Genomic DNA, 15,521 nt, shown 5'->3' with positions numbered 1-15,521 from the left:
AACGAGCTGGGTCTGGAAGTTCCCAGTGATGAGGCACCTGTATTAAAAAGACTTTGGAGGTTCCTGGCAACAGTTCATCATTACCTTCTCTAGAGCATTTAGAATTTGGTAATAACTATTGACCCTGTTAACAAAGCCCAAATCTTGTAAATGATTGCAAAAACCCTGAAGACATTAACTACAGACTCAGTCAGAAAGATAGGATTTAGATTTTATTTCAAACATTTGCAAGCTGGTACCTCAGTAACGACTGCAGCCAATACCTGCATGTAAAGGAAATTCCTTCATTAGAAACTGGACCCTTTTTGTCTGCATCCTCCTCAAGGTAGTTTGAAGGTATCAAAAGGAAAGAAATTGATGAACATCCCAGCTACTCTTTCCTAGTAAGGAGCTCAAGAATGTTAAGAAAGATTTGAATCAGGATCTCCCCTAGGGGCAGAACACAACAAACACACATTCTCACTGATGCAATGCAAACAGTATTGTACACAACTACAGCATGTTTGTATTCCTTGCCACTGAATAATAAGGCACCATAAATAGAAAATAACTCACCTGCTGAAAGAACCCTTTTTTAAAAAAGACAGCATTTATTATAATACCTTGCTTTTACAAAAGTAAATGGTCACTGGATTGACACAGTACTTAAACCACCGAAATTTAACAACTCTCAAATTTGTTGGACATCAGCAACTTACATAAGAGAAAACAAGGCATATATTCTTCCAACAATCTGCCATGAGGTATCTCTAGACTTCACAGAAAAAGCAGAGCAACCAGTGTTAATAAAGCTACAGTCAATTTAAACCATGTCAAACACTGCCTCGCAAAAAATTTTCCACAATTTAAAATATACATGTCATACCATTGTTCCCATTGCCAAGAAAAATATTGATCCTCGAAATCAAATTGCAACGCAAATTGACACATAGCAGAATCCCAGCTTTTCAATGATCCATTTCTTATCTCCTGTTTTCACTGGGTACATTGTGGTAGGACACAAAGTCACTAGAGGGAACATGGAGACAGATCACAGTCCCAGTGCAATGCAAATGCTGAATTCCTGTTAATATCTTGCTGTTGATCGTGCAGAGTTGTCTTTGGCAGCAAACTCACAGTCAAAGACAACCCTAGATGTGTAAATCAAAATGCTTAGGATCAGTTTGTCTTGTCTTTGCAAAGTAACATGCCAACTCTGCTGTTTTGACCATAAAAAAATTCCACATAATTTTGTATTACAGATAACATTCCATATACTGTACATACAACCAGTGGACACTTTGCTGTAACAGAAAAACAATCAATTACACAAACCCCATTTTCACATTGGCTTTTGTGTGAATACTCTGCATTGTGTGGCACTACACTGCCTCCTACTGAGCAGAGGCCTCCAAGGCAGAGGATATTTGAAAACAATTGATAAATGTTCAAGCTTGTTGCATTTATAATTTAAGCAGAGGATACATTTTGAAATCTTTCATCCTACACTGGTTCTATGAAATATACTTTCAGGAACAATCTTCACTAGTATTAATGACCTGTTAAAAAGTCACAGACCTAAAAAGCAATGTTGACATCACATCTACCAACAGTCGCTTCTGCAAAAAAAAACTCCTTTCATGTGGAATATCTAATAGCACAAGCACAACCATGGTGTTGTTGGAATGGGGAAAAAACCCAAATGTTCCTCTATACAAAAAGCATTAAATAGCCAAGTTCACCCTCCAGTGTAAACGTAGCTGATTGTCTGCTAAATTTGTAGCTGAATTTATGCCACAGTATGTCACAGCCTTTGGTTCAATGACATCTAAGAGAAAGCTAATCAGAGCAAAGATGGAAGTGATCTCAGTCAGCTGTCTGACTCAGACTTTGCCCTCAGTCAGGCAGCTCGTAACCTGGTGAGAGTAGTGGGGGAAACACACAACTTTCAGACTCAGCTTTAAATGTTTTTTTAAAATGTACTTCCTCTACTTTGGGTGTCAAGATGTAGAATGAACAGTACAAGTATACCCATCTGTGCCTCCCACCACCTCACTTCTGCACTTTCCCATTCTCTATGTGATAACTTCAACAGTCGGTACAAGCTATTCAATTGAGGAGCTTCGCAACTCTGGTCCAGCCTTCCAGGTACTTACATTTTGCAGAAGCCCCTCCACCCACCCTCCAGATGTATGCAGGAATGAAAACTCTGTTAGGGTCCTCTCCAACCCTCCCAGTCATTGACCGAATTAATGCCCCCATTCCTGGCAGCATCTCAGAAAGACAAGGCCTTTAACCACCACAGGGTTGTTTAACTTGCCACAGCTACAGTTCGTTTCCTTAAATGGAGATGCCAGACAGGCTAAATCAGAATCATGATCACTAACAGTTCATTACTCCTCTCTTGATAAAAAAGGCTGAAAAGTAGCACCTATGCCTTATTTCACACCTCCCACATCCCCAACCAGCACTTTTTTCATCCACTCCTCTTAAAGTATAGATTTCTAGGAAAATGCTGTTTCAAAGCCTGGCTTTCACTCTGAATTGGTGGTGTGATGCAGCAGTTTTCAAATGCAGAAATCCATTCTGACTGGAAGTTATAAACCTTTCCTGACTGAACAAAGGCATTAAACTACAATCGTTCAGCATTAGGGTTAGTAAGAGAAAGGTCACAGCTGACAGCAGGGAGCAATAAGGTGTTCACCACCAGGTAAATCTGGCCTTTCAAATTTCAGTATCTCCTGAAAGAAGGGAGGAAAGTAATGTCTTACAGTGGAAATGAAGCAAAGCCTTCTTTAAAGCCAAGTAGTAAGACTGATAATTGTTGTTCACCTGGCTTTGGGAAGCAATGCCTGCAACTCAGAAAAGCATCCTGTTTGTCAGTCCCCACATCATGCAGTTTGCAATTAGAGCTGAATTAAGGCAAGCCATGATAGATACAATGGGCTGAATAGCCTAATTCTGCTCCTATGTCTTATGGTCTAAGCATTAACTCAGCCAGACTAGAAATGGCACTGAAACCACTTTCATTCTGCATGTGGAAGTCTACCAGTACAAGATTATCCATGGATTAAAATCCATGTGGAAGACCCATCTAATACATTGCATCTCAGAAATATAACTACACCAAAAACTCATTGTATTGCAAACAACTTAACTACATTTCCAAAGATCTCATCAAAAATAGGAAATGCAGAAAAGTTTGAAAAGATATATCTATATAAAAGAAAATGAAAAGATTTGAGAGGTCTATAGAATACAGCAAATCTACAAATGAAAACTGCATTCACTTACTTGTTGGCTTTCTTACACTATATCCAGGATTAAAAAGCACCTCACACCCATACCTGCTGTCCCTTCTCCCTGCTCTAAGCCATGACACACACCCCACACTCAAAGAGCCACTCCTACACTACATATAAAATTTGCCGTTATTACATTGTCAGGTTTGACATTGTCTTGTTGAACACTGAGTCACGTCACTGCCGTTCAGAATACAACAAGCCTTCCGCAGAGATGCTGTCTCCCAATCCTACAGTCCTGATTGGGTCAATACAAACCAGCACAGGGGTAATGAAGAATGTAATGTTTTCTCTGTGCCACATGCCTACTGGGTCAGTTGGACTCAGTGTCATTTTCTTGGTCTTCAATGATTTGTCGATGTTTGACAGAACAAACTGCATGGGGAATTTGAGAACAACTTTTGTGGGGTCAATGGCGCCGGTACCACATGCTTGACTCCCAGCAATTCGCGCACCAGCTGCAACAGATGCGACTTGATTGTTCCAGTAACCATCAATAATTGCTATCATGTGGTAAGAGAGTGTGTGAAAATGAATGCGAGTTAAATCTGAATCTCTGGTTGAGTCAGTGCGCCCATACTCCTTCAGGAGCCAGAAGATGATATCGCTGACCATTGCAACATCGGGAGTTCCACTCCAATACTGTTGTGAGCTGTGAGGCCCTGAACCAGCGCGACTGATGAACAAGAGCTCCTGCTCATTTAGGCCAATCGAGTTCACAAGAGTGAGAACCTGCTGAGGAAAAGAAAAGTGGATCAGATGGGAGATAATCTAACAGCATACCAAATAGTCAGGGGAATATAACCCTCAGTGATTATGTAGAGGCTAAAAAATGCCCAGTTATTTGTCACACAATAGCCTAATTCACACCACTGTGGGAGGAGGGGGGGGTAGAGATCAAGTAAGTACAGATCTTTAGTATAATCCTAAAGGCGAAGTAAAGAGCACACTGGCGGATTTGTTCTGGCTACAACAGCACAAAATAAAAGCAAGGATCCTTAAGAGTTACCAGCCAAAGGAAGTGCCTGGCTACTGGAGGTGTACAGGATGTCCATAGATGCTGTTGGCTGGGAAGGACATGGGCGTGAAGGAAGGTCAAGTGAGATCAGGGAATGGTAGGAGCACATTGAGATAAAAAAGGTGGTGGTATTGTACCTATTGCATTAAGTTGATAAGTCTATCCCAGGTTATTGAGAAAGGCAAGAGAGGAGTTTGCTTGGGCTTTGATAAAGAAATGTCAAATACTAGAGGTCACAGTTTTCTGTGAGGGTGAAAATATAAGGGACATATGCAGGGCAATTTTTGCTTCAGACACTGCCAGAGATAGTGGTGCAAGCGGACACAGTAAGTGCTGTTCAAGAGGCATTTAAATAGATACACAAATGTGCAGAATGGAAGGATATGGATCATTTATGGCAGATGGGTTAGTGTAATTTGGCATCATAGTTGTCACAGACATTGTGGGCCGAAAGGCCGACTCATGTGCGTACTGTTCCTCTACAATGAGGAGGGACTACAGACTTGAAGACACCATTTCTAACTAGATGAAGATTGCTACAGCAACAGTGTAAATTTAACTAGAATCAAGAGAGGAATGGTATCCGAGTGTGTCTCCTCAAGTTAACTGCATTGGAACAAAGCAACCATCCCTGCTCGTTTATTATTCCACTTTTCAACTTGGAGGAATTTAAACAAATTTACTTTCCCACATTCTGCCAATTCAGTAAAATGGCAGTGTGAGGTTGAATCATTCCACCACAGTACAACATAGATCTACACTAATGGTCGCCAACCCGTCGATCGCGATCAACTAGTTGATCTTTGAGACTTTCCCAGTTGATCCCGAAAAAAATGAAAAATAAATACACAAATATTGTTGAGAGATTGTTTCCGGGTTGCGGGGTTTTAGTTCCGTTCTTTCTGTCCAGTGCGCATGCGTATAGCTCTCCGCACTACACAGTGTAATTCACCGGGAAATGATACAAGTCAGCTGCACTTTTCCTCATTCCCTGTCACGCCGACTGTTGAACTTGAACCCACGCGAAGTCATCAGGTGACTAAACACAGTGATACCCTCACGCCAGGGATCACCAGTTGCCCTCAGGCAGCCGGCGGGAAGTGCCGTTGCTACTGGCCTGGAGCGCTGCCTCTGAACCTGTTTAGCACACCAAATGTTCATGGGGAACCCGGTGCTAAAATATTCGCAGACGACCTAATTCGGACTCAGCGTTTCGTAAGTATCAGAGCAGCTACCACACTGTGATCTACTGAAACAAACATTTGTCGGCCGATAGATCCTTCCGGGGGGGGGGGGGGGGGGGGGCGGGGCGGGTGGGCGCTCTGTCACACTCCCAGCTCGATCGGCCGCGCTCTCCAGACTGTGACCGCCACGGCCCCAGTACGGGGACCTCCGGCTCTGACCTTGTCCTCTCACCCCACCCACAACCAGCCGCACCTGGCCAAGGCGTCTGGTGGCCAGCGGGCGGGAGGTTGTCTAATGAGGCACCGTCTCAAAACTGCTTCAGTACCCTGAGTCCAAGCACCCAGCACTTAAAGACGAACCCACTGAGTTTTCTCAGCGGAAAAAATGTGAGCAAGTGGGACAGAAGCCGAGAGCCACAAAAACTAGAATAGGCTGGACTTAAGGAACCTGCTTCAAGTATCGCTGTATTCCGGTCATGATTAACACCACCCCCCACCCCCATCGGCCGGTCCACAAGAATATCATCAACATTAAACCGGTCCGCAGTGCAAAAAAAAGGTGGGTACCCCCAGGGTTTATATATTATTTCTACTTCCAGGTTGCGGGTTTTACTTCCGGTCTTTTCTGCCCTGGTGCACATGCCTATAACTAACAAATGTGGGGTCGATCTTGCATTTTACTAAGGCCGAGGTAGGGGATCTTGGGCTTAAAAAGGTTGGTGACCACTAATCTATACCCTTCATCTACCCCAAAAACAATCATTACCTGTTCCACAATTGTATTCATGTACGCGGTGTCTGTCATGCTGGCAAGCTCCAGGTGCACCGTGATTTCACTGGGGATCTGAGAGATTAACAGGCTCACCTGTGATGTGGATTAATTGGGGAATGGGTGGAGCGAACAGAAGTCATTATGTTCAAGCTTAAACAGACATTGGTTACAGTTCAGAGAAATATCAATCCTGCTTTAAGAAACATTTAGAATTGTCATAACAAAATCCAATACTAACCTTCAGCAAGTAATGAAATGCTCTTAGTTATTGTTGACCCTCTGCTCCTCACTTGGGAAGACCTCAGTTTTCTTGACAGCATTAATACCATCATTCCCTCTAAACTAATCAATAAGCTTCAAGACCTTGGCCTCAATACCTCCTTGTGCAACTGGATCCTCAACTTCCTCACTTGCAGACTGCAGTCAGTTCACACCACTGTCACTAGCCACATCAAAGGTGGTAACAAATCAGCATGGGGGGGGGGGGGAAGAGAGAGACTGAAAATCCGACTGAGTGATGCCACAACAATCTCTTACACAATGTCAGCAAGACCAAGAAGCTGATCTTCAGGAGGAGGAAACAGGAGGTTCATAAGCCAGTCCTCATCTGGGGATCAGAGGTAGAAACTTTAAATTCCTCAGTGTTCTATTTCAGAGGACCCCTTCTGGGCCCAGTAAGTAAGCACAGTAGCGCCTTTACTTCCTTCACAGCTTTCAAAATTTCACGACATCTAAAGTTCTGACAAACTTCTGTCGATGTGTGGTGGTTAGTATACCAACTGGCTGCATCACAACCTGATATGAAAACACCAATACCTGTGAACAGATAATCCCACAAAAAATTGTGGATACAGCCCAGTCTATCATGGGTAAAGCCCTTCCCACCATTGAGCATATCTACACAGAGCATGGTCACAGGAAAGTATCATCCATCATCAGGGTCCCCCACCACCTAAGTCAAGGTCTCTTCTTGCTGCTGCCATCAGGAAGGTGGTACAGGAACTCAGGACTCACTACCAGGTCCAGGAACAGTTATTACTCCTCAGCCATCAGGCTCTTGAACCAAAGGGGTAACTTCACTCGACAATCACTTGCCCTATCGTTGAAATGCTCCCACAACCTATGGACTTACAAGGGGTGATTCATAAGTTTGTGACCTAAGGTAGAAGGAGTCAATTTTAGAAAACCTAGCACATTTATTTTTCAACATAGTCCCTTCCTACGTTTACACACTTAGTCCAGTGATCGTGGAGCATATGGATCTTGTTCCTCCAGAAAGTGTCCACAGCAGGGGTGATTGATAAGGTAGAAGGAGATGAGTTATACAGCTCTTGTTACATGCACATACAGTTCAACTCTGAGTAATTATGCAGAAAGTTTGAAGTTAATAACTCATCAGTTAATAAACTCATCAGGGGTGATTGATAAGTTTGTGGTCTAAGGTAGAAAAGGAGATGAGTTAACTTCAAACTTTTTGCATAATCACTCAAAGAGTTGACCCGCATGTACACGTAACAAGAGCTGTATAACTCATCTCCTTCTACCTCAGGCCACTTATCAATCACCCCTCGTATTTTGAAGGACTTTATCAAATGTTCTTGATCTTTAATGCTTGTTTATTTACTATTATTTTTTTTCTGTATTTGTACAGTTCATTGTCTTTTGCACACTGATGGAATTGGTGTGTTTCCTTCTTGGTTCTATCATGGTTATTAATCTAATGTGGACTTATTGAGTATGCCCACAAGAAAAATGAATCTCACAGTTGTATATGGTGCCATATATGCACCTTGATAAGGAATTAACTTTGAACTTGCTTGAGTGCAAGCCCATATCGAAAACAAGTTCCAAAGGACTAAACTTGGTTATGTATGGTTTACATGGATCTTATTGTACAGCAGATTACAGGATTGTTGCAAAATCAGGACCAGTTTTCAATACTGCAACAATCCTGAAATCATCTGACACAAACATAGGTCAGAAAAACACATGTTTTGAGCTGTCTGTCCCCTTCTGATGGGAGAGCTGATATACAGAAAGGTGTGCCAGAAGGAGAATGATGTTATCACTGGAGAGTCTGCATCTGGCATCTTAAATAGAATAGGAACTACAGAAATTAGAAAGAAGTCAATGTTATTTGATGTACTTAAATGGCAAGTCTTCAGCTCAAACTACAACAGGTTTGGGACCCCAGATCTGATGTTTCCATTGCGGCCTCCTCTACATTGATGAGACCCATCATAAATAGGCACACTGCCTCCTTCTCCACCAAAAGCAGAACTTGCTGGTGGACAAGCACAATGAGGAGCATCACATTATATTCTATCTGGGTAGCCTCTAACCTGATGGTGTGGATATCAATTTGTCCTTCCAATTAAAAAAATTTGCACTCTTCCTCTATTTCCCACTCAGACCTCTTAACTTTGCTCACCTGCTTATCACCTCCCCCTGGATCCCCTCCTCCTCCCTTTTCTCCTAGGGTCCCCTCTTCTCTCCTATCAAACTCCTTCCTCTCCAACCCTTTATCTTTCCTATCCATCTGGCTTCACCTATCACCTTCTAGCTGGTCCTCCTACCCCTCTCCCCACCTTTTTATTCTGGCATTTTCCCCACTTCCTTCCCAGTCCTAAAGAAGGATCTTGGCCCGAAACATCGATCATTTATTCATTTCCATAGATGCTACCTGACCTGCTGAGTTCCTCCAGCATTCTCTGTGTTGCTTTGGTCTTCCAGCACCTACAGACTTGCTTGTGTTTGAAGTACAAGAGTTGTTGCCCTCCAACCATCGGGCTCCAGGACCAGATGTCACTGAACAGACTCTCAGCTTGTTGTCTCACTTTCAGGGACAGATGGAATATAGTAGGAAAGTGTATGGTCATGCACATTAATCGAAGGAATAAAGGAGTAGACTATTTAACAGGGAGAAAATTCAGAAAATCTGAGGTGCAAAGGGACTTGGGAGTCCTTGTGCAGGATTCCCTAAAAGGTCATCTTGCAGATTGAGTCAAGTTAAGGACAGCAATTACAATATTGTCATTCATTTTGAGACAATGAGAATAAGAGTAAGTATGTAATCCTGAGGCTTTATAAGGCATAGGTCAGATCTCACTTGGAGGTATTGTGAGCCGTTTTGGGCCCTTTATCTAAAAAAGGGTGTGCTAGCATTGCAGAGGGTCCAGATGAGGTCCTTAGAATTATTCCAGGAATAAAAGGGTTAATGTATGAGGAGCATTTAATGGCTCTGGGTCTGTACTCGCTGGAGTTTAGAATGAGGGGTATCTGATTGAAACCTGTCAAATACTGAAAGGCCTAGCCATAGATGTGGAGAGGATACTTCACATAATGGGCGAGTCTAGGACCAGGGCACAGCCTCAGAAGAGAGGGGCATCTATTTAGAACAGAGATGAAGAGCAATTTATTTGGCCAGATGGAAGTGAGTCTGTGGAATTCATTGCCACAGATGACTGTGCTGGCCAGGTTCTTTAGTATATTTAATAAAGGTTGATAGGTTCTTGGTTAGCCAGGGTGTCAAAGGTTACGGGGAGAAGGCAAGAAAATGTGGTTGTGAGCAATAATAAATCAGCCATGATGGAATGGTGGAGCAGACTTGATGGGCCTAATTCTGCTCCTATGTCCTATGGCATTATGGGACACTGCCTTTGTTATGTATCGTTTTCATGGTTTCTATTGTACTTCATTTTCCTGTGGGTGCTTGCAAGAAAATGAATTAATGGTAAGCATACTTTGAACTTTGAGATTCAAATGGTAAAGAAATGCTTTAGAAAGTTGTTGATCTGGACAGCTATCCAGTTCTTCGGGTGGAGAATCAATCAGCTTCCCTCTTGTGACTGCAATAGGATTTTGGGCTTTGCAGATGGCTGCGACTTTCTCTGTTTGAGGATGATGATTATGGTTGTATGCGTGGTGGACTAAAAGAGGCTTAAGATCAGAGTCACTCTCAGCATTGCCTCCCAATGGAGGGCAATCTTTGGTTTACACGAAACCCAAAGCAGTTTGGTTTACCTCAAGATATACACATGGCAGGGTATCCTCCTTCCCAGCTGATCCTTGTAAAACATCTTAAGAAGATAGAAATTTTTTAAAAACTGCAGAGGTTGGAAATCTGAAATAAAAGTAGAAAAGGCTGAGAACACTTTAGGTCCATTGATGTTGTGGCTCAGATTTAGTGTTTTGGTTTCTAGCTGTTCTGAGGACAAAGGGAGCTAGGAGTCAGGGATGAGGGAGATTTAGAGACCGAGGTAATAGATGAATCAGGACTAATGTTCAGAGTCTGTGGTCGAAGGTTGAGTCTGTAGGTACTGGAGAAACCAGCAATCCCCAGGTTGGCCATCATGCTATGTTTGTGCTGGAATATGTGGCCATACTTGTAGGCTTCCCCAGCAATTCCTTGGGTGTGTTCATTGTTAAAGTAAACAACGCATTTCACTGTATCTTTTGATGTACAGTACATGTGATAAAGTAAATCTGAATCTCAGGTAATCAAATCCAATGGAAAGAGAAGCAAGGTTAATGTTTCAGGTCAGACACTAATGACCTCCGAGTGTCTTCAGCATTGTCTATTTTTACTTGCTAAGGGTAGAAATGACTTTGCTTGATTCACCTTAGCTTTGAAAAGTCTCCTGCCATCATAGCACCTGCACATGGCAGGTTGGTACACTTAAAGAAACATACAAACCAGCAGCTGCTGACCTTGGATATGTCAGCACCTTCTTAAGATCCACCATCCCTTTCTGTTCTTTCATGTTACTTCATGACAAGACTCAAGATTATTCAATGTCACTTCCAGTACACAAGTGTAAAGGAGAACAAAACAATTGTTACTCTGGATCCAATACAGCACCAAAACAAAATCACAATAAGATAAAAAAAAACACAATTTAAAAAACAGAAATACAAATACATCAGATACATCACAATAGCTTACATACAAAGATTTATTGTAGGTCCATGAAGTGACACTAGGCTCAGGGGAGCATGTACATTAGATCACTGATAGGAAATGATAACAAGGTAATGGGGGAGCTGCAGAAGAATGGGATACAGCATGGAACAGGCTTTTTGGCCAAACTAGCCATACTGACGAGCAACACGCCTATTTAACCCGAGCCAGGACAGTTTACAATGACCAATTAATCTACTGACCAGAACATCTTTGGAATATGGGAGCAAACCAAGTAGAGAATATAGAACATAGAATAGTACAGCACATTACAGGCCCTTCGGCCCACAATGTTGTGCCAACCCTCAAACCCTGCCTCCCATATAACCCCCCACTTTAAATTCCTCCATATACTTGTCTAGTAGTCTCTTAAACTTCACTAGTGTGTCTGCCTCCACCACTGACTCAGGCAATGCAATCCACGCACCAACCACCTCTAATAAGGTGAAAAACCTTCCTCTAATATCCCCCCTTGAACTTCCCTTCCCTTAATTTAAAGCCATGTCCTCTTGTACGGAGCAGTGGTGCCTTGGGGAAGAGGCGATGGCTGTCCACTCTGTCTATTCCTCTTAATATCTTGTACACCTCTATCATGTCTCCTCTCATCCTCCTTCTCTCCAAAGAGTAAAGCCCTAGCTCCCTTAATCTCTGATCATAATCCATACTCTCTAAACCAGGCAGCATCCTGATAAATCTCCTCTGTACCCTTTCCAATGCTTCCACATCCTTCCTATACTGAGGTGACCAGAACTGGACACAGTACTCCAAGTGTGGCCTAACTAGAGTTTTATAGAGCTGCATCATTACATCGTGTTTTTTAAACTCTATCCCTCGACTTATGAAAGCTAACGCCCCATAAGCTTTCTTAACTACCCTATCTACCTGTGGACATGTACCCATAGATCCCTCTGCTCCTCCACACTTCCAAGTATCCTGCCATTTACTTTGTACTCTGCCTTGGAGTTTGTCCTTCCAAAGTGTACCACCTCACACTTCTCCAAGTTGAACTCCATCTGCCACTGGTCAGCCCACTTCTGCATCCTATCAATGTCTCTCTGCAATCTTTGACAATCCTCTACACTATCTACAACACCACCAATCTTTGTGTCATCTGCAAACTTGCCAACCCACCCTTCTAACCCCACATCCAGATCATTAATAAAAATCACGAAAAGTAGAGGTCCCAGAACAAATCCTTGTGGGACACCACTAGTCACAACCCTCCAATCTGAATGTACTCCCTCCACCACGACCCTCTGCGTTCTGCAGGCAAGCCAATTCTGAATCCACCTGGCCAAACTTCCCTGGATCCCATGCCTTCTGACTTTCTGAATAAGCCTACCATGTGGAACCTTGTCAAATGCCTTACTAAAATCAATGTAGATCACATCCACTGCACTATCCTCATCTGTATGCCTGGTCACCTCCTCAAAGAACTCTATCAGGCTCGTTAGGCATGTTCTGCCCTTCTCAAAGCCATGCTGACTGTCCCTGATCAGACCACGATTCTCTAAATGCCCGTAGATCCTATCTCTAAGAATCTTTTCCAACAGCTTTCCCACCACAGACGTAAGGCTCACTGGTCTATAATTACCTGGACTATCCCTACTACCTTTTTCGAACAAGGGGACAACATTCACCTCCCTCCAATCCTCCGGTACCATTCCCGTGGACAACGAGGACATAACGATCCTAGCCAGAGGTTCAGCAATCTCTTCCCTTGCCTTGTGCAACACCCTGGGGAATACTCATCAGGCCGCAGGGACTTATCCGTCCTAATGTATTTTAACAACTCCAACACCTCCTCTCCCTTAATATCAACATGCTCCAAAACATCAACCTCACTCATATTGTCCTCACCGTCATCAAGTTCCCTCTCAGTGGTGAATACTGAAGAGAAGTATTCATTGAGGACCTCGCTCACTTCCACAGCCTCCAGGCACATCTTCACACTTTTATCTCTAATCGGTCCTACCTTCACTCCTGTCATCCTTTTGTTTTTCACATAATTGAAGAATGCCTTGGGGTTTTCCTTTACTCTACTCGCCAAGGCCTTGTCATAACCCCTTCTTGCTCTTCTCAAGAGATCTCTTGCCCTTCTTAAGCTCCTTTCTTGCTACCCTATTGTGGTGAACTACGTGTGCCTGTCTGGACACGCCCCCTGCTGACTGCTCCTGTGGCTCCTCCCACAGACCCTTGTATAAAGGCGATCACGGCCTGAGCCCGCCCTCTCAGTCTCCAGGATGTAGTATGGTGGTCACTCACTGCTGGTTCCTTCTTCCAGTCAATAAAAGCTGATATCTCGCCTTTACGTCTCAGAGTGAGTTATTGATGGTGCATCACCTATATTCCTCAATAGACCCATCTGATCCTTGCTTCCTAAACCTCATGTATGCTGTCTTCTTCCACCTCACTAGATTTTCCACTTCACTTGTCACCCATGGTTCCTTCACCCTACCATTCTTTATCTTCCTCACCAGGACAAATTTATCCCTAACATCCTGCAAGAGATCCTTAAACATCAACCACGTGACCATAGTACATTTCCCTGCAAAAACATCATCCTGATTCACACCCGCAAGTTCTAGCCTTAGCCTCATAATTTGCCCTTCTCCAAATAAAAATTTTCCTATCCTCTCTGATTCTATCCTTTTCCATGATAATGCTAAAGGTCAGGGAGCGGTGATCACTGTCCCCCAGATGCTCACCCACTGATAGATCTGTGACCTGACCCGGTTCGTTACCTAATACTACATCTAGTATGGCATTCCCCCTAGTCGGTCTGTCAACATACTGTGACAGGAATCCATCCTGGACACACTTAACAAACTCTGCCCCATCTACACCCTTGCAACTAATCAAGTGCCAATCAATATTAGGGAAGTTAAAGTCACCCATGATAACAACCCTGTTATTTTTGCGTCTTTCCCAAATCTGCCTCCCAATCTGCTCCTCGGTATCTCTGCTGCTACCAAGGGACCTATAGAATACCCCCAGTAGAGTAACTGCTCCCTTCCTGTTCCTGACTTCCACCCATACCGACTCAGAAGAGGATCCTGCTACATGACCCACCCTTTCTGTAATAGTATCCCCGACCAGTAATGTCACTCCTCCTCCCCTTTCCCCCCTCCCTATCCCTTTTAAAGCACTGAAATCCAGGAATATTGAGAATCCATTCCTGCCAGCCAAGTCTCCGTAATGGACACTACATCATAATTCCATGTATGTATCCAAGCTCTCAGTTCATCACCTTTGTTCCTGATGCTTCTTGCATTGAAGTACACACACTTTAGCCCTTCTACCTTACTACCTTTATACCCTTTATTCTGCTGCCCTTTCCTCAAAGCCTCTCTATATGCTAGATCTGGCTTTACTCCATGCACTTCTTTATCGCTCTGGGTCCCATCCCCCTTGTAAATTAGTTTAACCCCTCCCGAACCATGCTAGCAAACCTGCCAGCAAGGATATTGCTCCCCCTTGAGTTCAGGTGCAACCCATCCAATCTGTACAGGTCCCACCTTCCCCAGAAGAGATCCCAATGGTCCAAAAATCTAAAACCCTGCACCAACTCCTCAGCCACACATTCAACTGCCATCTCCTCCAATTCTTACCATCACTATCACGTAGTACTGGCAGCAATCCTGAGAGCACCACCCTTGAGGTCCTGTTCTTCAGCCTTCTGCCTAGTTCCCGAAACTCACACTTCAGGACCTCATCCCTCTTCCTTCCTATGTCGTTGGTCCCAACATGTATCACAACTTCTGGTTGCTTTCCCTCTCGTACCAGGATGTCATGCACAGAGACATCCCGGATCCTGGCACCCGGGAGGCAACAAACCATGCGGGTTTCATTCTCACTTCCACAAAATCTCCTGTCTGCTCCCGACTATAGAGTCTATAGAGAAACATACAAACTCTTTACAGACAGCGTCGGAATTAAGCCCCAACAATCTGAGCTGTAACAATATCTTGCTAACTGCTGCTGTGGCACCCTAATCTTGCCACAACAATCCAGCCTTTTCTTGGATAATCAAACTCAGGAGTACATGCTACTGATTCTATTTACCACAAGCTTCACACATCATTTTTAGTCTCTCAGTTACACACACCATTATTGTTCTACAGGATATGTATACCCAGGGAAAACTATCTCCATAAACAATAAGAACCTATAGAGTAACACTCTGATAATGCACTAGGTGTTTGCCATCTGGCTCACCATCAGTTTCCTGCACCCTCTTTAAAAAGATAGGGGCCCCACTTCCCACATCCCTCCAAATTCACCTGGTTCACTAGAAAATTTATTA

General features: G+C 43.5%; 1 protein-coding gene across 7 annotated transcripts in view; it reads right to left on the bottom strand.

Annotated features, from left to right (window-relative positions):
* Positions 1–559: 559 nt before the first annotated feature.
* Positions 560–15,521, bottom strand: part of adpgk (ADP-dependent glucokinase) — a 37,237-nt gene continuing 22,275 nt past the window's right edge. For 5 of the 7 annotated variants that reach the window (XM_059945862.1, XM_059945865.1, XM_059945866.1 and 2 more), the window contains 2 exons: positions 6,250–6,348; positions 560–4,016 (listed from right to left, as the gene is read on the bottom strand). In XM_059945862.1, the coding sequence (XP_059801845.1) occupies positions 3,459–4,016; positions 6,250–6,348 (657 nt within the window). In that variant the 3' untranslated portion in view covers positions 560–3,458. The remainder of the gene's footprint in view (positions 4,017–6,249; positions 6,349–15,521) is intronic. The other 2 variants (XM_059945864.1, XM_059945861.1) reach the window with 1 other exon arrangement.

Source organism: Hypanus sabinus, chromosome 21 (genome assembly GCF_030144855.1).
Source record: "Hypanus sabinus isolate sHypSab1 chromosome 21, sHypSab1.hap1, whole genome shotgun sequence".
Taxonomy (NCBI): domain Eukaryota; kingdom Metazoa; phylum Chordata; class Chondrichthyes; order Myliobatiformes; family Dasyatidae; genus Hypanus; species Hypanus sabinus.
This window is presented reverse-complemented; position numbering and strand designations above follow the sequence as displayed.